At 39.1% G+C, this 24,585-nt stretch overlaps 1 protein-coding gene and 1 long non-coding RNA gene across 7 annotated transcripts in view; one reads left to right on the forward strand and one right to left on the reverse strand.

Moving 5' to 3' along the window:
* Positions 1-10,213, reverse strand: LOC110362604 (uncharacterized). Of its 2 annotated transcripts, none has more exons than XR_010475746.1 (4): positions 10,135-10,213; positions 9,459-9,529; positions 8,698-8,768; positions 1-1,120 (listed from the first exon to the last, which is right to left on the reverse strand). It is a non-coding gene; the product is annotated as an uncharacterized LOC110362604 (long non-coding RNA). The 2 variants fall into 2 exon arrangements; XR_010475745.1 differs by lacking the exon at positions 1-1,120 and adding an exon at positions 1,650-2,458.
* The window catches only part of C12H8orf48 (chromosome 12 C8orf48 homolog), an 18,352-nt gene continuing 3,908 nt past the window's right edge, over positions 10,142-24,585 (forward strand). Inside the window, exons 1-6 of one of the 5 annotated variants that reach the window (XM_065078058.1) lie at positions 10,294-10,404; positions 11,118-11,162; positions 12,531-12,769; positions 14,999-15,121; positions 21,697-21,929; positions 24,364-24,516. In XM_065078058.1, the coding sequence (XP_064934130.1) occupies positions 12,724-12,769; positions 14,999-15,121; positions 21,697-21,929; positions 24,364-24,516 (555 nt within the window). In that variant the 5' untranslated portion in view covers positions 10,294-10,404; positions 11,118-11,162; positions 12,531-12,723. Of the gene's footprint in view, positions 10,405-11,117; positions 11,163-12,530; positions 12,770-14,998; positions 15,122-21,696; positions 21,930-24,363; positions 24,517-24,585 lie in introns of all 5 variants that reach the window. The other 4 variants (XM_065078057.1, XM_065078056.1, XM_065078060.1 and 1 more) reach the window with 4 other exon arrangements.

The following is a 24,585-nucleotide window of genomic DNA, read 5'->3' on the forward strand; positions in this document are numbered from 1 at the left end:
TAGTAATTTATTCCAAGTGGACAGATAATTTGACAAAGTAGAAGCAAAGGAACCCAAGACAGAGCTTGCAGAACTCTATCTGCAACTAAGAAAGGTTTTGGATTCTGTCCCTTCATTAAAGTTAACGCCACTGTCTGCTATACAGGTAAAATCTGAGGGAGCTGAAAACTTCAGCCAGGTCATCTAGAAGTTCTAAGAGAACTTCATGGTTAGCACAGAAAGATGCTCCCAAATCCCAAAATACTTGGGATAGTAATCCTTAAGCTTTGTTCATAAACAATAATATTTCACCCCAACAGTGGCTCATGTTTAGCAATCTGTGGAGGAAATATGGACTTTCTAAACTATGGGGGTAATACCTTCCCTCGCTTTTGCAAAATTTGCCACACACTCCCTTGTAGGAGACAGTTCTTGAATGTCAAGCTTGAAGTTTAACATCCTTCCCTATTCAAAATTAATATTTGCAAGGATCTAGTCTGTGCCCAGTCCGTATTGAGAGACTATAGCCAAGATGGTAACCGTAGTTTTGAGGCCCGTATGTTACAGCCTTCTTAATGTCTACACAAGTGCCTGAAAACACAGAAGTCCAGCAAAACAATTGGGCCCCTCAGTTCCAGCAGGACAGGGAACTGCTGGAGAGAGTCCAGCGCAGCCACCAAGATGCTGGAGGGAGTGGAGCATCTCCCGTGTGAGGAAAGGCTGAGGGAGCTGGGGCTCTGGAGCTGGACAAGAGGAGACTGAGGGGGGACTCATTCATGGGGATCAATATGGAAAGGGGGAGTGTCAGGAGGATGGAGCCAGGCTCTTCTGGGTGACAAGCAGTGACAGGACAAGGGGCAATGGGTACAAACTGGAACGCAGGAGGTTCCACTTAAATATGAGAAGAAACTTCTTGATGGTGAGGGTGGCAGAGCCTGGCCCAGGCTGCCCAGGGAGGTTGTGGAGTCTCCTTCTGTGCAGACATTCCAACCCGCCTGGACACCTTCCTGTGTAACCTCATCTGAGTGTTCCTGCTCCATGGGGGGATTGCACTGGATGAGCTTTCCAGGTCACTTCCAATCCCTGATATTCTGTGAACCTGTGAATCTGTGTAATTGTAAGACACCCATCTATGGTAGTTCTGTAAAAAAAAAGAGCAAATAATAGTCAAATAGTCCTCACAAATAATGCAACTACAGTTTTACAGTCAATAGAATTATCCACTATTCTTCCATGACAGTCACTAAGTTATTCTCTTCCTGTCTACCCAGAACCTTAAAATCACAGGTGAGATCAGAGGCAAATGAAGAGGAAATTACCATTCCAGGGATAGATATTATTATCTTCTTCTTCTAACAATAAATATATTATTGGTCATAGACATAGACAATAGCCAAAGGCAGCCAGGGATACAGGTACAGTTCAGCTGGCACAATACACCAGCCAGCTAAGGAGATTTTGGCAATATTTCACTTATTTGGGAAGGAGAGAAAATAAAGTTGAAATGACAGCCTAGCTTTTAAGTTAATAAAGCCCCTGTAACTCCTGGGATTATATCAGCCTAGATCAAGGTCACCTTACTCAGATGTTTCTTGTTTTCACACACAAGCCTGATCTTGTGTTTAATGTTCTCTGATGCTGCAAAGGACCAAAATAATAGTAAGACCCTGTTGTAGGACAAGCAATTTTATTTCAGGTACGGAACATTTAAACACACATAACAGCTTCTGTTACATGTTAACGGAGCCACAGTTTCACTGTCTCATCTTACTCTGTCAACTTTGTGGCTGAATTATGGTTTTAATATCTTAGTCTTTGCTCTGTGATTTTTCTCTGTTGTTTTTCTGATCTGCACTTCAGAGTAATACATTGTTAGAGACACTTTAGCTGGTTATAACACAGCATTGCAAAAGGAAAATCTCTTACGAATTATGTATATCTATGGCTGTACATAATCTAAACATGTTCAGAATTTGTTATTCTTTCAGAACATTTGAGTACAAATGAGTACAAATTCCTGATAGAACAGAAATACATCTTTACACTTCATTTTTAATTAAAACCAGCAGCACATTCCAGCATAACACTCTTCCCAGTTTACATATTTTCATCACAACCTCCATTCAAAAAGCATCTTCCATCTGTTCTTTACAATTATTTTGCTTTAAATATTTAATGATAAACATATAAAACACAATATTGGGTGAATGTGGCCCTTATTTCCTAAACAATTCCCAAGGGACTATGGACATGCACACATCTTAATACATAAATCAGTATGCAGCACAGTCTATATTACTATTCATAACTGAGAGAGGACTATAAATGTACATTACTTTCAAAAATTCAGGAACAATGTAACAGCAGAGTATTTTAAGTTCAGCTATCCCAGGAGTCAGCAGGTGTTCTATGAATGAAGGATCCGAAAGCTCAGGGCCTCCTAGCTGCAAGTGTTCCTAGGTTTGAAGAATTCATAAAGCTAAGTAGATGCAAGAAATAATAATGGAAAATTCTATTTAATACAGGAGAAAGGAAGGGTGGATGTAGATATATTCCTAACAAAGGGAATAAAGCTTGACAAGGTGTTGGCAGCCTAGCCAAAACCTTCAGTTCATCTGGGTAGATAACATTCCCCAGCTGAATCCATCTACAGATTGTGCAAATCACAAGGGGACAAAAACTGCCTTCCACCAAAGCAAGTGAAACACTTTTTCCACCATACCTGTTCAGACTTGATATTCCCCGACTTCGTTTCCATATATCTAACCTGCTCCACAGCCCCAGCAGGCAGCCCCACTCCCCTCATGAGCTTTTTGATAATGAATAGAGGGTTACAATGATTCATGAGATTCATAGAATACCAGGCTGGAAGGGACCTCAGGCATCATCTGGTCCAACCTTTCTTGGCAAAAGTTGCTAGCAGGATGGGATTTTCAAGAAAAAAATTGCCAGGCTCTCAAGTCCACAATTCAAAATGCACGCCAATGTGAAGATACCTAATCCAATTCTAATTTAGCTGTGAAGAGCTAAATTCTTAGATGTTTAAAGGGAAAATATTCAAGGCTGCAAGTTTTTATAGCTCTCCAGCTTAAATATAATTTTTGAAAGCATATGGAGTTGAGGTAACGGAAACAGAATGATAGTTTAAAGACAGTTTGACTGTTAGGTTATTAAGATCAGTCCATTTGTTTCAGTTGCTTTTAATTATCTTCTTTGGAGTCATTTTGGTTTTATACTGGTGTAAACACATCACATCTCATGCTGGTTAATTTTCTTGTTTGCCTGTTTTTAATTTTATGAGGATTTCAACTTCCAGGTGTTTAAATCAGCAAGGAAAGAAAAAGAAGATCATCTTAGAATGAAATGGAGTCAATTGAAACTATATTTTAACTTTATGAGTGTTCATTTTCTTACACTGGCAATTCCCAGTCACTAATCTCAGGCAAGATAGCCTGACACTTTTAACCATATAAATACCATAATTTTGAAATAACTACAGGCTTCTGTTTGTTATTGCTTAAGATTCAACAGAGGATACATGGTAAATAGGCCTTTAAGGAAACCAATTCTACTATTCCTGCTAGCTAGGGTAATGCCTGCCATCATGAAAATAAAATGACTGCTGTTAAATCAAGGAACTAATTACAATCAGAGCATGAAGTTCATTTTCTGCTGGAGGCTTGGTCTACTGGCATGAAGTAGAATGATTTACCTGAGAGCACATCTCAGGGCTGTGCCAAATCTGTTGGCGTAGTATATTTCTGATACTCAAGCTGCCTGAAGGCAGCTCAGCAGTTCAAGAAGGTTCCCAGGCACTTATGGGCCAGCAGGTCTCACCAAAAGGAAAGCTGGGAACACGTACATCTGGAAACTGGGCTCATGCCTACATATGAAGTCAAAGGGAATCAGACTCGAATCTTCCTCCACAATCCCAAGAGGACAGGGAGCCTTCAGACCGCATCAAAACCAAAGACACTATTTTCACTTTTCCCTTTTTTATTATCGACAGCCCTCCATCTCCAAACTCTGACAGCAAAGATCAATGTGATATCAAATGGAAAGGATTATGTTGTGTGTATGCTCAGGCTTCTAAAGTAGAGCTAATAAATCTCCTCAGTTCACATAACGAGACGTAACTGCATTTGACAGTATTTGCGAGATACTCTTTACACTGAAAATCCTCCTTATACACTGACCCTGGAAATCCCCTGTGCACGTCATCATTTAATGTGTCTGCCAAACTCAGTGTCAGCTTCTTACTGTCTGCCTTCTCCCTCTGTAGGTGGTTCAGCAACTCAAAAGGCGCATAATTATTCCATAAATATCCACCAGTGAACTTATGAAATGTGGGAAAAAGGCACAGGATTTTACAAGTTTTGATCTCATCCATACTTGAGATTGCCATGAAAAGGTGATTCACTCCAAATGATAACATAACCAATTAGACATGTTTTCATCATAAAAAGATAATGTCACAGCAAGAAATGCACAATTAGAATCCAGGAATCTCATTCTGTCTGACCTTAAAGGAATCAGTTACTCTCTGTGCATGTGATTGCCCACCCATAGTGTGGTAGCACTAATACTTATTTTAGGTGTCTTTTCAGAGTAATTAATGTTTTGAATGTTCTTCAAAATTTTGTGATGAGTCAGTTGAAAAAGTGTTCCCATATGTATACTTAATTGGTTTTCAAGGATATTTTAGGGGCATGCATGCTTATATGCCTAATATGAACTCTTACCAGCCTGTAATAATTGGAGACCAGAAAAGAAAAATCCCACCAAAATTTACATATATGAGGTCCATCCTACTACTGGGACATCAGAGTTAACAATTTTACAATTGTGTTTTCTTTATAAGCAACACACACTGGAGCGAATGATAAATGTACTTAATAGCTGCAGCATTATTCAACACACAGCCTAGCGGAACGTTCCGAAAAGCACTGAGTGGTTTGTCTGATCGCCTCCAGCTCTCTGTCTCACGGGAGTTGGAAACATCAGCTGTGTTTCAAATAAGATGCTGTTAAGAATATGATTGCTTAACCAGGACGATGAAAATCTCTATTGAAGATTGTAGAGGCTATATTTGTTGAGACATTCTCCCTTAGGCTATGATACTAAAGTTCTCAAACATCTCCCCATACATACAAACACAGGTAAGAGGCACAAACTGGTTGCCAAACTCCAGACTAGGGTCCATTTTCTGAGTTCTCAGACCCAGAAAATTAAGAGAGAAGTTCTTTCTCCAAAAATACAGTCACTCAAAACAACTCATCTTATGAATAGGGAAATGCTCAGAGCAACACTCATGTTCCTTCTTCCAGGACCATGAGATTTCACAGAAATAAACACGCCTTCAGAAGAGATTATAAAGATCTCAAACATTGTCCTCTGAACAAACTATAAAATCACTCCACCTTCTCCAGTAGAAATAATATTCCACCAGTAAAGAATTAGAAGAAGAAAAACAGAAAGAGCCTTGCTAATGTGACAGCATGTGCACTTCACTACTGCAATGATTAGTATCACAAAAGCTCGCTGAGGAACAAATAAATACTGTGTTTTTACAACAGATGGATATGTGATGGGTTAAACAGACTGTCAACGTGAAAAGCTGCAATTTCCAAATTAAGGATTTTCTAAAGTGTCAAAACAACTCAGCAGTTTGAAGTAAATTCTGAAAGATTCCCCAAAGAGTCAACCTGTTACCAAAGAAAACTGATTAATGAGTCTAATATCGATCTGTTGAACGCGTATGATGACTTTGCCTTTTCCTTTGAAAGCTCTCGCCACAGCAACACACTGGGAATTCATGAGGATGGTCCGCTGGGAAATCATTAAGCAAAAATAATAAAAGGAGAGAAGAAAATGAGGAAAATCTCAAACATTTACTATATGGGTTTCTGAGGTCTCTTTTTTCACATGAATTAGTGTTGTGTTCAGGAAAAAAAAACCAAACAGAACAATCTGTCCATCTAAGGGAATGCATTATTCCTCGGAAGCACAATGATACACCACTGGTCTTGAATACCCAACTATTTAAAGCACCTCCTTGAAGGCACCTACAATAACTGCATGAGGAAAAATTAAAATGAACTGATGCAAATGTGTATACAAGGATGCAGACCGAGTTAAAAAACAACACCCTTGTCCCTAAAAGCAAAAGCACCATGCACTGAAACTTCATTATGCTCAAGCAGCACTGCATCTGTTCAGACACAAAAGACCAAAACGATTGGTGAAAGACCATGATTTAGAGACTCAGTCCCATCCCATACAATCTTAGGTTTGGGATCAGCAAACAGACAATTACAAGTTAAGTACTTGGAGAGATCAAAAGTGGATCTAACTCTAACTCTCCTCCACTACAAGTTTTACGTCCCCTGTGAAAAACTACTGTCATGTGCCTGGTGAGTCTCCTCTCTGCTATTCAAGCAGAGCACTTCCCACAGCTGTGTGTGTTCTCCAACAGGCCTTCAGGTCTCTGGTGAGGGGTTCAGATGTTTTCATATAAATGGAAATACATATGTATGTACATACATGAATAGGTATTTTATAATGCTGGCTAATGGAACTTTATTGCATTTTCAGGTGTTTTCCCATAAGGTTATTGCAATTTCTTGTTATTATAAGGAGAAAGTACTCACAAGGAGATCTGCAATCTGTGTTTGCAGTTTGCATTGAAAACTCCCCCAAACATGAGAAGGTAGATGTTTGCTATTTACCACCTCCTTAGGACACATAGTGAGTAAGAATATTTATCCAGCTGAAAGCACAAAGCAAAATCAGGAAGGCAAAGCATGGTTATGCTAACTAGAATCTAGTCTGTGCACTGAGACTAATACCAAACTTTGGAAACACAGCCATGGCTCCTTCACAATCACAAGTGATAATTTCAGTTTTGCGTTTCATCCTAAACACAACCTTTCCTCAGGTTACGCCAGGGAGAGCGTACAACACTCTCCAGCAGCTCACAGAAACAACACATTGTACAAAAGCTTGGCATAAAAAGACACTTGTCACGCTCTTCACGACCAGATAGTTCTCCCCAGGCTGGTTACCAGTTCTGACACAGATGAAAGTACAACCGCCTGCAGAGATGCTCCTGTGACCAAGGACAAGATCATAAGAGACAGTTTATCTTTTTCTCCCAAAAGACTTTTAGTTCTCTTTTCTCTGTCAGGAAGCCTAGTAAAAATGCAGCTAATTGTGGTTTCCTACGAGCAACCGAAGTATAATTAACAACAGCTACCTACAAATACAGGTCTACATTTTTCTCTGCCGGAAATTCAGTGGATACTTTTTAACATTTAATTTGTATGCACACTTTTGATCTGCCACGGACACCAGGCAGTCTCTAGCAACTTTAAGCAAACATGAGTCCATTTCCTAATTAGAGATGTGAATTAATAGAAACTGAAACAACCATTTAAAATAAAGCAGGCACTAAACAATCATTTCCTGAGATGCTATTATACATTCCCTAGAGTGTTTCCTTTGTAATATTTTCAAACTATCCACTCTCGTCAATGATTTATGGTGTCTAGGTGCTACCCGGCAATACTTTCAAGGTCTGTGCTGCTAAAGAAGAAAACCTTTATTTTATCTTGAACTATCAACAAATGTTTAGAAATTCCATGTGAGTTCTTGCATTTGTCCTTCATATTTCCAGAGCTTAGAAAAAACACCTACAAACTACATTCCTTTTCATATAGAATAATGCTTATGAGCATCTCATTTATGAGTCAAATTAACTTTTTCCCCCATCAGAATACGCTTAATTCCGTTGGCCTCATACCATAATTCACCAACCAGGCACTGAACCTCGTTGTGACAGCCCAATTAGTTCTGCTGGCAACATTAATGAGATTATGATTATATGAGAAACATACCTAGCAAGTATGAATTGTTATGCAGCCCTCTGGTTAAAAGGGATATTACAACATTAATAGAAGGAGACATCAAAAAGCATTGGCCCACACAAAGGAATTCAACAATTGTGTTTAAATTTAATATAGCATATGATAAAGAGACGAGCTGGAGTAAAAGCCTTTCACTGCTTCTCAGGTAATATTATTTATGGCTCTACATAGGACCAACTCCATGACATTAGCAGATGGAAATCTTAATACCTTCTGACACAACTGGGTTGAGCCATATATTATCACCCACAAATCCTTTAAAAACAAACATTGGTTCAAATATTTATGCCATTCAACATATTAACTTCCTGGACATCAACCTCAGTGATAAAATGACCTGTTTTAGGGAAGATCAGTAAAAATAATTATCTGTATCCTGGGCTTCAAATCAAAAGCCTTTAATACTAGGATCACACTCTCCACTGAATAAATGTCAGAGAAATAAACTTGATAGAACAATATATTTTCCATGCTCTAAAGTTATGAATTTTAAAAAGGACTGAGAACATGAAACTACAATGTCTTTAACCTCTTGGGAATACATTCAAATACCAACCAGGTCAGTAATAATCTAATATCAACTGTTCCCATAAAAAAAGATGACGATAAATACTGAAGTATCAAGCTACCAGGGAGGTATTTAGTGGGAACTGTGAGGATCTGTGTTCTTCTTAGTTATTCTGTGTTATTCTCTCTGTATCTTGACTAGAATTTTAAAGAAAAGGTAATGATATTTCTCCCAACCCTATTTCACCATTGTTTATAACCCAGAGCATGAAAACTGCCAGCCTACCTCTTAGATCCTTCCGGATACTGACCTTATTCAGCTTGGGTGCTTCCTAGCTTGTTTGCAACATTACTTTCCTGAGAAGGAAAATACAACATAGACAATCAATGAAAGGTGACTCTTTGGGTTGGAGAGGTTTAGTACACAATGCAGATTTTGCTGAGGTAAATGGCATATACTTTCTTAATTACATTTTCCTCCCCGCATAGTATTGACAGCCTAAGTCTCATTGGTATTCAGCGGACTCCCCCTCCTGCACTGTGGATAACTGCCCCTTTCATTTGCAGCTACACACCTCTCTGATCACTACTATAATTTGTATGGATGGAAAATGTAAAACAAATGTTTATCACATGCGAATTATTTTAATTCCTTGTAGCAAGCTAGATGAAAATGTAAAGGGCTGGTACCAAGCAGTCTACTCTCTGCAGAAAGCAGTGAATGACTGAATCTTAAAACATTTGAACAATTTGTAGGCAGACTTGTTTATTCCACTTTGCTTTACACTCCACCACATCAATGCATTTATTTACTCATCTATCTCATTACACTGGCCAAACTTTCTTTATATTATGGGTATAGTTGCAGCACACAGAGCTCCCTCAAGAGAAACAAGAGAACCTGAGGTGCACATTGTGAGCTGCACTGAATCAAAAATGGGAGAAGACAAGATCTCTGTCCTGAAGGTCTCGGCCACGCTGAGGCCTTGGCAAGTCAGTCCAAACACAGCAGGAGGTGCTTCAGAGGGTAAAACCTCAGTGACTTACATGTGACAGACAACAGGCTGTGCATCCCAGAGCTGAAGAATAAGCTTCTCTTGATAAAAGCAATGACCTCCCTGAAAGGAAAACGAGTGGCATTAGCTAACCTGAAATAGCAATATCAACTGTGGGGGACTACGGTGGGTCCATGGATTCCCTGACGGAGGGTATGGGAACAGAGATTGACCTTGAAGATATTAAGGTGCACCTGTGAGAAAGAAGAGAGTAAAAGAGTAACATTAACAACAGCAAAATTAGCCACTGATATGTTACTGTTGCAGCCTGTAACAAATAGCAAAAAGACACATGACCTGGTCAAGACTATATAAAAAAAGCGTTTGTGGCAATAAATGGAGGCTGCTGTTTGTACATAAGAAGAACTTCATCTATGTCATTTGTCTGTCTCAACCGCGACAATTAACCCCAAATCCCAGTGCACAGAAGAACTGCTTTTATCACAATGCACCTATTGAAACTGGACCTCAAGCTACAGGTAAATTTCATCCCTTGAAACACAAACTTCTTGCAGCTCATTTCTGTGATGGTGCCACATCCAAACAGCAAGAACAGGGAGGCACCAGCCTGCCCACCAAGGCCCTGGTGTTCCAAGCCACAGGCCCGGACATAAAAACCGCACAACTATATAAAAGCAAAACCTATTTTAATGAGAGGTTAGCCCTACCCCGGCTGCCCAAGGTACCGCAAGACCCGAGGCCGCTGAGGCCACCGCCCCCTCAGCGCAGACAGGGCGGAGCTTTCCCGCCTTCCCGCCTCAGGCGCTGCGCGATGGCGCCGCGTTCTCCCCGCCCCGCTCCGCTCGGCTGCAGCCGCGGTGAGTCCCGGGGAGCCTTGAGGCGCTGGGCCCGCCCTGAGAGTGTGGTGTCCGCGGCCCCGGTCCCTTCAGCGGCCTTTCCGTAGCGCAAGGCCCCGGGGCACCGCTCTGTGTGCCGGGGTAAGGAGCCGGGTGTGAGGAGAGAAGGGTGCCTTACGGGAGCCCGTGTGTTCCTGGAAGAAAAGGGCGCCTGGAGGGGAAGGTGCCGGTGCCGGCGGGACTCAGGGGAGCAGGGAGCCTGAGGAGGCCAGGCACGGGCCTGGGGCGCTTCTGTGGGGTGTTACCAGCCTTGCGAGCGAAATTTTCCCTCACAGAACTCTTGGTCACAGCGGAGCAGGTTACTGCGCTGGAGGGGGCTGGTGTCAGGGGAACCAGTGCACTAAAACAGCCTGAGCATCTGGTTCATGTGAGGCTAAAAGGGAATTCGTCAGTTAAAATGTATGTTAAATAGTTTTTAAAAGTCACGTTTTCATCATGGAGTTGCAGGATGGTGAAATGAAAAAGAGAAAAAACCAAAAACAACCAAAAGCAAAAGAACACCGCACTCTGTGGCCTTCTTACCTAGAAAGTGCGTGGAGAAGAGTTAATGGGCTGTTACTTGGTGGAAATGTAGGTTTTTTATCGTGAGTGGTGTGTTGCAATTGCGTTTTTGCCTCTTAAGAGGATAGAATTTATTTCCCTCAGGTTTTCTTTTAAGGTGCTTCCCATTTTTAGTGACATTCAATCACGGCAACATCTTCTCAGCAGTGAGTGAAGGTTTTGTCAGCATGTCTGTAAGAAAAAGTGACTCTTAGAAAAGGAATTCAAACAGTTCTGTGGCTTTTCTTTTTCAGAGCCCTTAATGAAACACTAAGTGTGCTTTCTGCCAGTCTCCTAAGGTAGATATCATTATACCTCGGCCTTTTGAGTAATAGAAGCTGTGTAACAGCAGATGCAACTTTAAAGTTGTTTGCAAACATATTTTATTTGCTACTTATAAGTATACTTACAGCTTCTAAGTTGATCTGCTGATGTTGTAAAAAATACCTATTTTTTACTGTGAAAATTAGCTAATATCAGTCCTATCTGATATATGAAGCGTTTCTTGTTCAGCTGGTCACTTTACTTGCTGAAATGAATCTTCTCACTCTTTAATTGTCCATGTGCAGCTTGTGCATCTGCATCTTCTTAGCTCAGCTGTGGGCTGGGGAACTAATTGATTTTCTGTTTGCATTTCCTATTGTTTTTCTCCAGTGAAACTGGTCTTTATAACTAATCTCTAGCCTGAATCAGTGGTGATGTAATGAACAGAAGTATTACTTAGTGTTTATTTAAAGTTTTGATCAGAACAATTCTTTAATTTTTGAGACCAGGGTAAAACAAAAAGAAAACCTTCAGACCTAGAAATTTGGCACTACGGATTAGTTGTGGAAGTCTCACCTTGGGAAGTAAGTCCTGAATTTGTTTTAGGGACACAGTGTCGTTATATAGCGCACAGATGAAGGAGCCGTGGCTGACCGCTGCAAACATCTTTCTGAAGGGATGTTGCCTGTACATTTACTCTCGTTACATTACAAGACTTTGTAGGAAATTGGAGCAAAATTATTCAGAACAAAGTTATTTAGGTCCTTAAGTTCAAAGGAAGAGGGGTATTGCATAATTCTAATTAAAAAGGGTGAAAAAAGTAATAAGAAAGCTTTAAAATAAATCTGTTACATGATAGGTAACTGACTGAGGTCTGTTTTGTTACTTGAGCTTGAATCTGGAGAACTTTATTTCTGTTTTTCAGAGTGGGAGCATGACTCCTTATTTGAGAGCATCAGCTAGTTGATGCTTGTTATTTTTTCCTTTTAATTTTTCTGGACAAAAATCTAAGAACAAGGAGGTTTTGCGTTTCTGAGTGGTGAGAGGCTTAATAATAAAGCAAAAAACCACATAATTTTTAATTTTTGTTTGTTTTCGTGAGTGTTTTTATCCATGTGTTACTGTAATTCACTACAAGTTTGAAAGGAATGCTGCGCAGAAGTCATTGCTGATATTCGGTGATGACTGTTCCTGTGTGCTTACCCAGTAGATCTTAGAGTGATCGGCAGGAGTGCTTTGAAGGGTGTTGCTTTGATCCAGTGCACTGATTAAGTAATTATTTCGACCACCTTTTGTAGCTAAATTGGGTGTGAGCTGAGCTGTATTAGTCCTCGGTGTGTCCTCCATTGCTGTAAGTAATCCACTCATTCTTCTTGGATAACTGAACCTGTTTTTGTTTACAGTGCTGCAGATATAGTACTGGTTACCATGAAAAGTGGTGGACAGAATGGAGCCAGAGTTACAGGAGCTCTGGTGTGGGCTATGGTGAAGATATGAGCCCCTCGGTGGGGAGGAAGAATCCTGCTGGCAGCGAGTGAGCAAACCGTCTGAGTTGTGTTGTTCCACAGAGGATTTAGAGGGGTCTTGCTGTGTCAGATGATGTTGGAAGGCATGTCACAGTTGGCAGGCCGAAATCATGCAGGTATGCAGAGTTTCCTATGCTTGAGACCTGCTTTTCACAGCTTTAAATCAGTGCAGTGAAGACTTGAATCATCAAAAACCAAAAATATAAAAATTGCATATTGCATTCTTGCTGTGCAAAGCAACGGAACCTCAGTATGCTGACTAGATCTGTGTTTTGTACTCTCAGGATTTGCTGACAGCTACGTGCAGAAGGGTGTGATTTGGCCATGGAAACCCTTCCTTGGTAATCTTGTGATGCTGAAGTTTTGGCATATTAAGAAAAAATTCTCTAAGATAATGTTGACTGAGTTACCATGTATGAAGATAGTTGACCATAAAATAATTTTTCCAAGTACATGGGGAAAGTTCCAGGACTTCATATTCTTTAGAGGCTTAGATAGTACCATAAAGCTGCATCAGATGAATGATAAGAAGCAGACAGCAGGTCATAAGCTAACTGCTATAATACCTTGTTGTGTTTCTTCTGTCTCTGTGGGGTTCTCTGTCATTCTTCTACATTCTCCTTTTCTCCAAGATTGGTCTGGTAAGTATTTTGAGTTCTTGAAGAGGTTAATTTTTTTTTTTTAAATCTCTCTAACTCAGGAGCTTGTCAGTGTATATAATCACTTTAGCTTTAAAATTTAGCTACAACACTTCAAATATATTTTTCAAAGTAGCAGAGACTTAAGATTTATTTTAATGTCTGTTGGCTGTTGCTGTTGTAATCTGCTTCTACTCAGGCCAACTTGATCAACTGGCATGTACCAACATATAATTAACCTTGTCTATACTTCAAAATTGCTGGTAGAGATGTTCTGCCTTTCCATCATCCATTCAATGTGTTACTGTTGTGTTTGTGGGTTTTTTTGTTTTGTTTTTTCTTCATTCTGCAGTATTAACCAGTGCTGTTATAATTAGGAATCCCTTTAAAATACTGTTTAGGCATGATATCCCAACAATGCAGGACAAAATTTGCTGTTGGATATATATACATAAACATAAACCCTGTTTATTGTAGCTTAGAATATAGAGTTAGGTATCAGTGCTTCAAAATGTGAATGAAGAGATGATCATTGCCTTAGTGTTAGTTCATGTTACATCAGTATAAATGAGCAGTATCTAATAGTTTTAACAGTTTGGCTTAAATTTTTTACTTTTTACAAATGATAGGTTTTGATAACATTTTTTTTTTTTTCTGGAGGTAAAACAAGGGTTTTTAAAATATTCCGTGTCTAACCACTGAAATCCTTATTTCTGATATCAAGGAGTACATGCTGGGAGGAGTCCTTGCTGTGTGCGCAGACGTGTTTTTAATAAGTGTTACTACTTTTTATCTTTACAAGGTTAATGTTTCAAAAAATTACGGAGTCCTCTGAATGCTACCAGTTAACTGAGCAACTAGGGAGTAATTAATAGAGAAGTATTTTGGGAAACAGATATGCTGTGGTGCATATCTTACTGAGAGCAGCATATATAACTAATAAAAACCATAGAAAACCTGTCATGCTGGTGTCCCCATAGGGACATGTATTTTCTTTATATTATATAAGCACACTGAATTTGCTATTAGTACCTTGAAAAAAGAGAAGTTAGCTGCATCCTGAGTGTTCTTAGTGTTTTGAACCGGGACTACGCCACACGCATCTTGTTCTTGATGGCAGTGACCTTTCTGCCCTCTAAAGTCTTTTGCCTTTTCCCAGCTATTCCCTTTAGCTTCTTTGCTCTTTCCTCAGTTTCTGCAGAGGTGGAGTTGTGCTGCAGCAGCCTGGGGAATGGGGAGTTGATACAGGTTTAATTTCCCCTGCCTCACCATTATTTTCCCTTGGAATACCTTGAGACAGTTCACCTGAGCTCCCGATGGTACCTGAAGAGCCTGTGTATGGCTGAAAATAAGCGATGGGGTTGAATGAGGGAGCAGGTAGACTGCATTTAAATTAGCATTACAGATTAAATTGGATGTGTCAACAAACTCTAAGCAGTAGTCACTGTTTTTCTCAAGGTATCCTGTATTGTCTTTCGGTGGAGTGATTAGAAATGAGCACTACAAGATACTTTGTGGGACAGAAGCTTGCTCAGAATTTTACCTGGAAATCACTGATATTTGTATAGTCCTATGGCTTGGGGTTTCTCTTCCATCTACAGAGAAAACTCTCACGTTCAAGTGGAGGATGATTTGCCTCCCGCTTTGTTTTTCTGCACTCCTGCTTTCTTTACCATGTGTGTTCTGAGCTGCCTTTTTTCCATGTAGATGAGCAGTTGGAAGTAGCGGTTTCTGCAGCCATAGAAAAGGATGTCATGGGAAAATGGATTGATCCAAAAAATCCAGCAGCTGACATTAAGCGAGAAAAATCTCCCATCAAAACTCATGCTGGTGAGTTTGGTAACTTTAGTAGACATTATAATTCTTGCTTCTTTTGAAAGGTGATGTAAACATTTAACTAGGCTTAAATTTTATATACAGCTTAAGACAGATAATTAGCCTGTCTTAATTAGCCAGGTAATTAAGTGTGAAGCTCCTCTTTTATGCTTTCTTGGAAAGTAGCTTGTTTCCCATAACACACATGGCTTTGATTTTTTTTTTGACATAGTGACATTATCCTAGTGATGCATTATCACAAGATCTGTATAAATACATTAAAAATATATCCACATCGTAAATTTAGCTGGACTGTTTAGTTTTTCTCTTTTTTTCTCCAGCTGGACACGTACTAGGAGTGTGGTGGAGGTTTTTTGGTTTTTGTTTCCCTCCCCCTCCAAAGTAAATACGACTTCAGAATTTGTCTAAAATGTTTTTTCTCTTGTTAATCAGTTGTATTAATTACTGAATTACTTATTTGCCATGTTTTAGTTCCTGAGGGAGGCAGCAGGGCACAGATTTTGGCAAGAACAATGAAGCAGCTTTAACCAAGGCAATGATGTGTAGGGAGGAGGAGGGAGGAAGGAAGGATCCTGTTTGCCTGTGCTGGTTATGCAAGCAACTGTTGAGAGCAGATGGTGGGATGCAAGTCCTACTTGAGTCTTTCAAAAAAGTGGGTCAGAGATACTATTTTTAATTAAAAAAGAGCAAGAAAACTGTAGTTGAGCAAAAAATAATTGAAGCAGAAGGGGCATCTTCCTCAGTCTGTACGTACATGAAAAGTGAACAAACTCTGAAGTTTTGCAGCTTACCTGTAAGACTGATTATCCAGGGAGATCCTCCTGCCTAGGTACTTCACGGCATTGCATTTGCATACAAGCATTCTCAAACTGTCCATATATTGTAGGAAAACATGACCCGAGATAATTTTTTAGGCTATTCTTAATTGCATAGCTCATTCACGGCAGTGATGAGTCAATGTTATGAGTTCCTGACTCATCTTCAGCATTTATCTTTCTATTACTGGTTTTCCAACACTGCCATGTAGTCAAGTGAGAAGACAGTCAATGTAGATCATCTCATCTATAGTAGAGGCTTCTCCTGGCGAGCTCCTCCGAGATAGTCTGCCTAAAATACATGAGAATCTTGTGACCATTTGATTCATAGAGAAATTGGAAAAAAACTGTTGAGTTCAGATTCATTGAATGAATTATAAACACCAGTAGAACATTGAGGAGGTTTTCCATCACTGCAGAGCTTTCCCTTGAGTGTTACACTTGGTAAGGTTTTATCCTCTTAATTTCCCTGCACAAAGGAACATTCTGCCTTTGGTTTATGGACTTGGAGTAGCTAGTTCTGTTTCATGAGCTTGCGCTGGTTTATGCAGTGATGTGTTGTATTCTGTCTGCTGTCCTAGCACTTGCCATGGTAGCGGCAAAGCACTTCTCAGAGACATTGGTAGCAGTTGGAAAAGCTGTAACAATGTGAAGAGCACAAAATAAGGTTCAGGCTTTTGCTGCTTTGCTGCAAACACAGTACAATGTCATGGCATTGACAAGTTCTCCCTGATTTCATCAGTGTCAATCATACTTAGCTATGTACTACATTTTTTATTGCAGAATATTAACATATAAACAAAATAAACACAGCAGCTGTTGTATACTGACATCTGTAAATGGCTGCTTTTCTTTGACTTAATAATTCAGTACTTGGTAGCCCCCAAACCTCTTACTTTATCAGCTGGGGGCTTTTTTTCTTTTTTAAATACAATAGAAGATGAGCTCACCTAGAACTAGATTGCTGCACAGTTATGCCCCTCAGTAAATTCAGCAGAATGAATGATGTGTGCACTGAGCATGCGTGGTACTTTTGATTTTGTCTTCAGGTAATAAACCAAATTATTATTATTATCTTGCTACTGATAGGGTTAAATGGGGATGGGGAGGGCAGTGTGTGGAAATCCTGGTTGGCATATGGTAATGTCCTGGAATGCGATGCTTATTTTTTGTAGTTTTGTTTGTGGGCCGAAAGAAGACAAACTTAGATGTTGGCCTCAAGAGAAGTGAGGAGTTTCTGTCATAGTTGTTCTTCAGTCCTCCTCTTCTCTGACCTTCTACCCAACTGTTGTAGCAACTAGCTAGACAAGTGCAACACAAAATGACTAAGTCCTCAATTCTGTATGTTAATAACATATAATAGGTTATTCCAAAGACTATTAGCTTTAAAATTTACTACAAGAAACTGCAGTTCTTCAACTTGAATGTATCTGAAAATTGAAGTGGGACTGTTTACCACTTCTGAGTTGTACTGAGTGCAGAAGTTTACTCTCACCTTTGTTTGTGATTGTGTCTACATTAAATGCTTTGCTCATTTATTTTTCTGCAGTGTGTCCACTGCGCTATAGTTGGCAAAAGTGAGAGAGCTGTTACTCCTAATGTGTATTATCTAGAGGCATAGGAATGTTTGAGCAGCATCAGGCAGGTTTGTGGCTGAAATACAGTTCAATCAATATTACCGATTTAACCATTATTGTTGTTATGATAGTGGTGTCAACCATGGGAAATCTAAAAGTAAAAAAGGCCAGTATAGATACAGGCAAACAAATACTTGTGGTTTGTGTTGTTAAGGTGAAAGGCTCTAGCAAATATGTGTGTTTAGAGATGTGTGCCCTGAGGGAAGTAAAAGTGCTTATTTTTCTGTATCAGATTTTTTCCCAGCTTGTCCAGAGTGTTTTTGAGTAGATCTAGTTTATATTCATTTTGTTCACAAATTTTCTTATGTCCAAGCATTTAATTATTGACTTACCAAACAGTAGTAGTAATAGTCTATTTATAAGAATTGAGAAAACATCTCCCTGTTATGTTTGGAGAAGGGAGCAGATATTCAGTAGTCTATACTGCGTCTCTCTCCTATTTCTGAGCTTCTCAACACCAAAGTTTATTGCTTGATAAATGTGCACGTTGTGGGATTCCTGCAGACCTAGTTAGGCCCTGAGATTCCAGACTTCGCTTCTGATTCTGCAGTAAAATAAAGTAGTGATAATGTGTACTAGATGGGGAAATCTCAACCAGCAACATCTAAATGGAAACCCCTGCTTATAAAGGAAGTTCAAGTTCATTAATGCCTTTATGGAACTGGGAAAGAATTAGTTTCTTCCAGAAGACGTGGATTCTGCAAGATTCTTACTATTGTCCCATGTCACTAATGTTGGCGGAAACTGAGGGTATCCTTCAGCATCCTGGAGGAACTTTAGTTCCTTTAAATTCATATTTGTTAAAAAAAACCCAACAAACTTGGTATTTCAGACCGTTTGTATCAGTTCTGTGTTATCTGCATGAATCTGGCTGTCAGCTTGTTACTCTGAGCTGCTGAACTCAGTTGTACAAATGCTATTTAGATAATTATGAAAATGTCATCTTGAGATGCAAAGTTAAAATCTTTCTGAGGAGTAGTTATCAGTTACTGCCTTTCACAATTATGTCGCCTTTCACTGGTTTACATTTTTTCTTCTTAAAATAGAGTATTAGTAGAGCGTAGTAACAACAAAATGCCTGCCTGATTTCCTTTCAAATCAAAGTTGGACATCAAAGGAAAAGGAACCTCAATAAAGATTTTTCTTTATTCTTCTCCCTGCACTCATGTAGATTTAAAATGTCAGTTGCATACAGAAAGCAAAATCTATGTAGGTCACTTAGTTATAAACCACACAGCAGGATTTAGAATGTAGACACAGAGATTAGCTAATCTCTGTTGGTACACACTGAGTGCTTCTGTCATCCGAGCAGCTTCTTGGTGCAGTTTGTTGTGCTTTACTTTGTAAATATTCTGTGCTGTGACCTTACTGCTCTGACTTGGTGTCTGTTCTGGTGTCTGGTTTTGCTCTTCTTGTCACCTGTTCCTGCCTCAGTCCTCTCCAGCGAAGAGGGGGTGGGAATGTGGGATTCAGGGCAACCAAGCATCAGCAAAAATGTACTTCTGGAACGGTAATTGGCACTGGCAGGGACTCTCTGCAGACAGACATGCGGTGACATTTAAGTCTGTCACCACAAAGGGAGACAGAGCATTTGAGCATGTCTAGTTCAGAGATGGAAAGGAGGGAATAGATAAAAGACACAAGAAATAAAACCAACTACCAAAGCAAGTGCATAGATCTCTTGTGTTCATCTTTTTTCTTCCAGCTGAAGGACAGGTGAACCTCATATACCTAGAAGAAAACATGGAAGTGTAAATAGTTAACTCGCAGTTAAAATGCTAGATTTTTCAGAATTTAACTGCGTGCTGACTTACCGTTTTTTTTGTTCTTGTTTCAGTAAAATGATAGTCCTCGATAATTTTATTCTTTCTGAGCTTATTTACTGCTAAACACAAATTAATATTAAAGTAGTAACTTTTTGAAATGGGTTGTACAGTCAGGTTTAAAAACTGCTGTTCTCTTTAGCGTTTCTTCCGATGTCTGTAGGTGCAAATGGGTGGGTGTATGGCAGCACACAATTCATGCGCAATTAGAAACCAATTTTTAATTAAAATGCTCTTCTGTATTTCAGCAGAAACTTCCGTGAATTAATTAGACTGGTATTAAATTGTCACTAAATGTTCAACAGACCCCATGTGTTTTACTTAAGCATTTGAATACTCAACTTAGGATATGCAAATGCTTTGTTCTAGGATTTTTTTCCTCCCTCAATAGTAACTTTTAAATCTTTTTACTCATTCTATGTGCAGCATAGATGAAAATGCCACTATTTTATTAGTGTGATTAAACCCAGTAGTGACACATGATTGACACTGTTTTACAGGGATTCTACATTGCAATTGTAAGGAAAAATGGCCTGATGACTGAAATGGTGGTTTCTACTGAAATGGTCATGATCCTACCCAAGAGAAATCTTTTGTTAAATTGGATTCTAAAGTATTGTTAATTGTTATTCCTCTGTCTATAAAGTATCACTATGTCTTTATTCAGTTTAATATGTCGTCTCCTAAGGAGGAATAAATTGCTTTATGATAACTGATTCTGAACAGTGGTAGTTGCACTTAAATCACGTACTTTCCTTGTTGTCTATAAAGCAAAGCTCATTGATTTCTGCTTGGCTTAGTCTTAATTGTAGATTCACTTATCTGTTACACAGATCAGCTGCATTTCTGAAGAGATACTTGGTTCCCTTGCAAAATTCCACAGCTCTGTCTTGTGTACTTGAGACTAAACTCACTGCAGCATATTTAGGCAAAGTTTCACATTCATATTGTTCAGTGTTTCGGGGATTTGTGTGGTGGTTATGGCAGGGTACTCCACAGGACTGGAATGCCAGTGTCAGACAGACACCCTGGAATATGCTGTGCCTGTCTAGAAAGTGTAGAACTGAATTTAATCACTGAAAACAAGTGAAACAGACAATATGGAGGGACTATTTGGATGATATAATCGTACTTTCTAGCTAAATGGGCACTATAATTTGTTTCTGAATGCTTTGGGTTAAAACAAAGTGACCATACCTTACCTGTGCAGTCATTATTAGATCTCTGACCTTCTTTGACTGTGGAAGCAGAACCTGGAGGAGGGAACTGCGGTAGCGTTAGCGGAGTGCAAAGGTATTCCTGAGTCTTCCAGTAATGCTTACTTGAATGTTTTGTCTCCTCTTCATTTCTTCTTTAATTACACACATTAAAGTGTTTAGTTTGGCTTCAGTAGTAACAGAAAAGAGAAATCTGTGCAATAAAAGTAGAGAGGTACTCTCCCCTCTTTATGTAGTTGAAAACAGCAGGGTGCCTTAAGGTCATGTAGTACTATACAGCATCATTATAAGCTGATGCTAGCGAAATACTGAAATTGTAACGCAGTGACTCATGTTAGCTAGTCCATATTGACTGGTTGTGTTTAAGCCTGTGGAAAATCTCCCACTAAGTGTTGAATGAAGTTGCAAATCCATCCCTACCTGCCCATCTGAAGTATAATCTCTCAGTTTTTATTTATTATTTCTTGCCTCTGGGAAGGATAAGAGAGGATAAAAGAATGAAAGATATTGTTTAAACAAGCTTGTATACAGTATTTAGGAAATTATAATTGAAGCTCTGTAGGTTGTAGAATATATTTGAGGTGTTCTCCAGAGTTAGAAATAGACTCTGCCTCTGATTGTTCAGTGTCTTACGAATTGCTCCTTAGAGGTACTAAATGAGTAGCTCTCTTTAAATGTTAATTCATTTTGTTTTAGCAAGTTGCAGTTTCAGGCAGGAAGAAGCTAAATCTGTATCAGACAGTCATTGAAACTCAGTTTATTTAATGTCATAGTATTTAAGTACTTGCTTTACTAAAATATTTGTGCTGTATCATTAAGTAGCCTCATTCTTTAGGGTTCTTATCCCCTTCGCTCTTTGGAGACTATTTGTAGAGACGTTAATTGTGTGAGTTCCTACAGTTATCATCCATATTTTAAAAAAATTCTGCACTGCTCTTATTACAATCATTGCCTCTAGGCTTGACATTTGGTTTGTTTTTTTGCTAAATATATTATGAGGTCACACAGATACAGTATTTTTTCTCTTTCCCTGATACAGTAATTGACACTTTTGTTATCTTGATTTATGCCTGACAGAAACTACTGAATTATTAGATGGAGAACTGGATGCTCTTCGGTCTTTTTGCACCATTAAGATAAGTAAGATGCGTCAGCAGCTGCACTCTAAGCAGGCAGACGGTGGCAAGTCAAGAAAGCTGCAGCCTGGATTCACAGCAAAGAAACAGGAGACAAGTGATTTGAACTGCATCGTTCCTGATCAGCTAATGAATAGAATCCGCCTGAAAAATATCAGAGAGACTGTTAAACAGGTACTGCAAGGGAGGAAAAAATGTAGATTTTGCCTATGCTTTTTGGAGAACCACTAGAAAAAAAAAAAATCACCAAACCCTGTAATATAAGGATCAAATCAGACAGACCTTACTGGTGCCGCTCTAGGCATCTCTGAAAGAGATATTTCGCGTGGTATCTCCAGATTTACCTTTTTCATGTTCTTGTTAGACACTACTGCAGAACTGTTGCTGGTAAATAATCAAATAATTATTTTATCACCACACAATATTTTATAATGATTTGTGTGATTGAGTGAGGCTGGGATGATCAGTTATTGCAGACCACAATAAGCCCTGGATCAACTGAAGAAAAAAAGTCTTATTTTCTGGTTATGTTTGCACCTGTTACTTATAGAAGCATTCAGCATTTTATTTTATTATGGAGGCTTTGTGAATACAGTATTAAAAGTATTCCAAAAGCAGAACCTTCCCCCCTGCTCCCAGCTGTCTTAGACATTAGGTAAAATTAAGAACTAAAGCATGTCCTATAGAATCTTGTTTACATCCGTTCCTTTATTAAGAAGCCTCTGGATCATCTTTATGCAATTCCCAGTGCTTTTCTTATGCACCAGCCCAGTGTTCTTTCCCACCACAGCTCTTCCCTTCGGCTCTGCTTTTAAGTCTCTAGACTGGTATTTTTTTGGGTGGTGATACTTGCATTCTTGCTTTGTGCTTGCAGATGGATTTGAATATGGGGTTATGTGGATTTGGGCAGTGACCATTGCCTACAGATGCCTTTACCCATAAATCTGGGCCTTGGCGAATGTCTGTGCTTTGTTTGAAATTGGTACAGAATGTCTGCAGCTGGGGAGGTATTTCTGATTAAACAAAAAATGAGCTTTGAATAGTAGTTTGTCATTTATGTTGTTTTATCTCTATTATGTGTGCTGGCTTTAATTTATTGCCCTATAGCACAGTAAGAGTGATAACATTTTCCTCTGCAAAGCCTCTGCCAGGTGAGCAGGGAGTAATACTTTTAAAGTTGGTTCTGACATGATGATTATTTCAGGCTTCCTGTTTGATTAAATTGTTTTGAAATTTCAGCAGTCTGCAACTGCATTCTTCTATTGTATAAATGTTAACCCACCCACCATCCAAATCTTGTAGAATTTTTACTGCCTCTTTATTTGTCTTACGAGTATGGTAATACATTTTCTAAGAAGAGTAACTGTGACTGCTGTGCCTATTTGCTTCTGTCTTTACCTCCACATAATAACATTTTTATGCAGAGGAGAAGAAATCAAGGAAGATGACAGAGGGACTTTAGATGTGACTTTCTAGGATTGATTCCACTGCTTTGGTAGTAACTTACTGTGTTTGTGTAGCCAGGTGGAATCTCTGTAAATTAAATCAGATAAAATTATTGATATCGGGATTTGTGTAATGATATTAAATATGCTTCAGATTTCATGGTGGATAAACTAATGTACGAACTAGTAAGTAGTATTGTTTATCTTACAGAGAAAACGGTAGAATTTTGTTTGTATTCTGACTCAGAGCTGCATGTAGATGTTTGAACTCGTTGCTTCAGAGTTTATTTACCTCTTAGAATTTGTAGGGATATCTATAACCTCTTATAATTTGGTATTTAAGGCCTTTTGTATACTGTCAGCCCAGGAACACTGCTGTTGCTATAGCCTCATTACAGACAAGCAGTTACCTGATTAACAATTGCCATTACTGACTTGTGATGATCAGGTATTTGAAATGTGGAGTAAAATGTGTTAATTTAACTTAATTGAGCCTTCAGGAATTAGAGTATTTGCTGTTGTGTAAGACTGGGTAGCATGCACAGGCTGGCTTCTGGAGCATCAGGTACTCATTAAGCCAGAGTAACTAACAGCTGGTGGTGCTCTAAACGTATTTAGCACTAGCAAAATATGTATAGACTTACATTGGCAAAAATAGTAATTTCTACTGAGCATCCACCCAGGGTCAAATGAGTTATGCTTATTAAAACTTTTTTTTTACCGGTATAATTGTACCCTCACAGTCGGTTTTCCTGGTCACTGATGTGTTGCTTGGCAATAACATGACTTCATTTTTTTTGACTCTTATAGTATCTGGAAGAAGTCAGAAGTGCCTATGCAACCTCAAGCATCAGGGAAACTTTGCTTCTTATAAGAAGAATTAGCATGTTACACATCGGTGCTGTGGTTCTGAAATACAAGGACTAAGTTATCAGTGCTGGAAGGGACAATACCTGGGGAAAAGCAAATATATTTAGTGTGAAAACATTCAGACAGGCTCGTGAAGATGATACTGTGCTGAAGATTATGAAATAATTTAAAGCTGCCTACAAAAGCAGAACTTTGTCCGCAGACAGTATCTGTATTCTTATTGCTTGTTCTTAATGGAGTGGCCCTCTTGTTGGGACAGACATTGCTCATTGCAGCAAAGTCTCATCTTTCAGGTGACAGAAGCTCAGCTCCATGAATCTTCAGTGTGCCCTGACTGTCAGAAAAAGCAAGCAGAGCTAGCCAAGATTGCCTTTCTCAGACGGAAGAAGGTGCTAATGGAAAGTGCTCTAATCCAAGAGAAACTGGAAGAACAGATTTACTCCAGAGTAAGCAAATGTTGTTTATAAACAAAATTGTGGTACGTTTTATACATACTGTAACTGAAGGATCTGTGA

This window comes from Columba livia, chromosome 12, assembly GCF_036013475.1.
Source record: "Columba livia isolate bColLiv1 breed racing homer chromosome 12, bColLiv1.pat.W.v2, whole genome shotgun sequence".
Taxonomy (NCBI): domain Eukaryota; kingdom Metazoa; phylum Chordata; class Aves; order Columbiformes; family Columbidae; genus Columba; species Columba livia.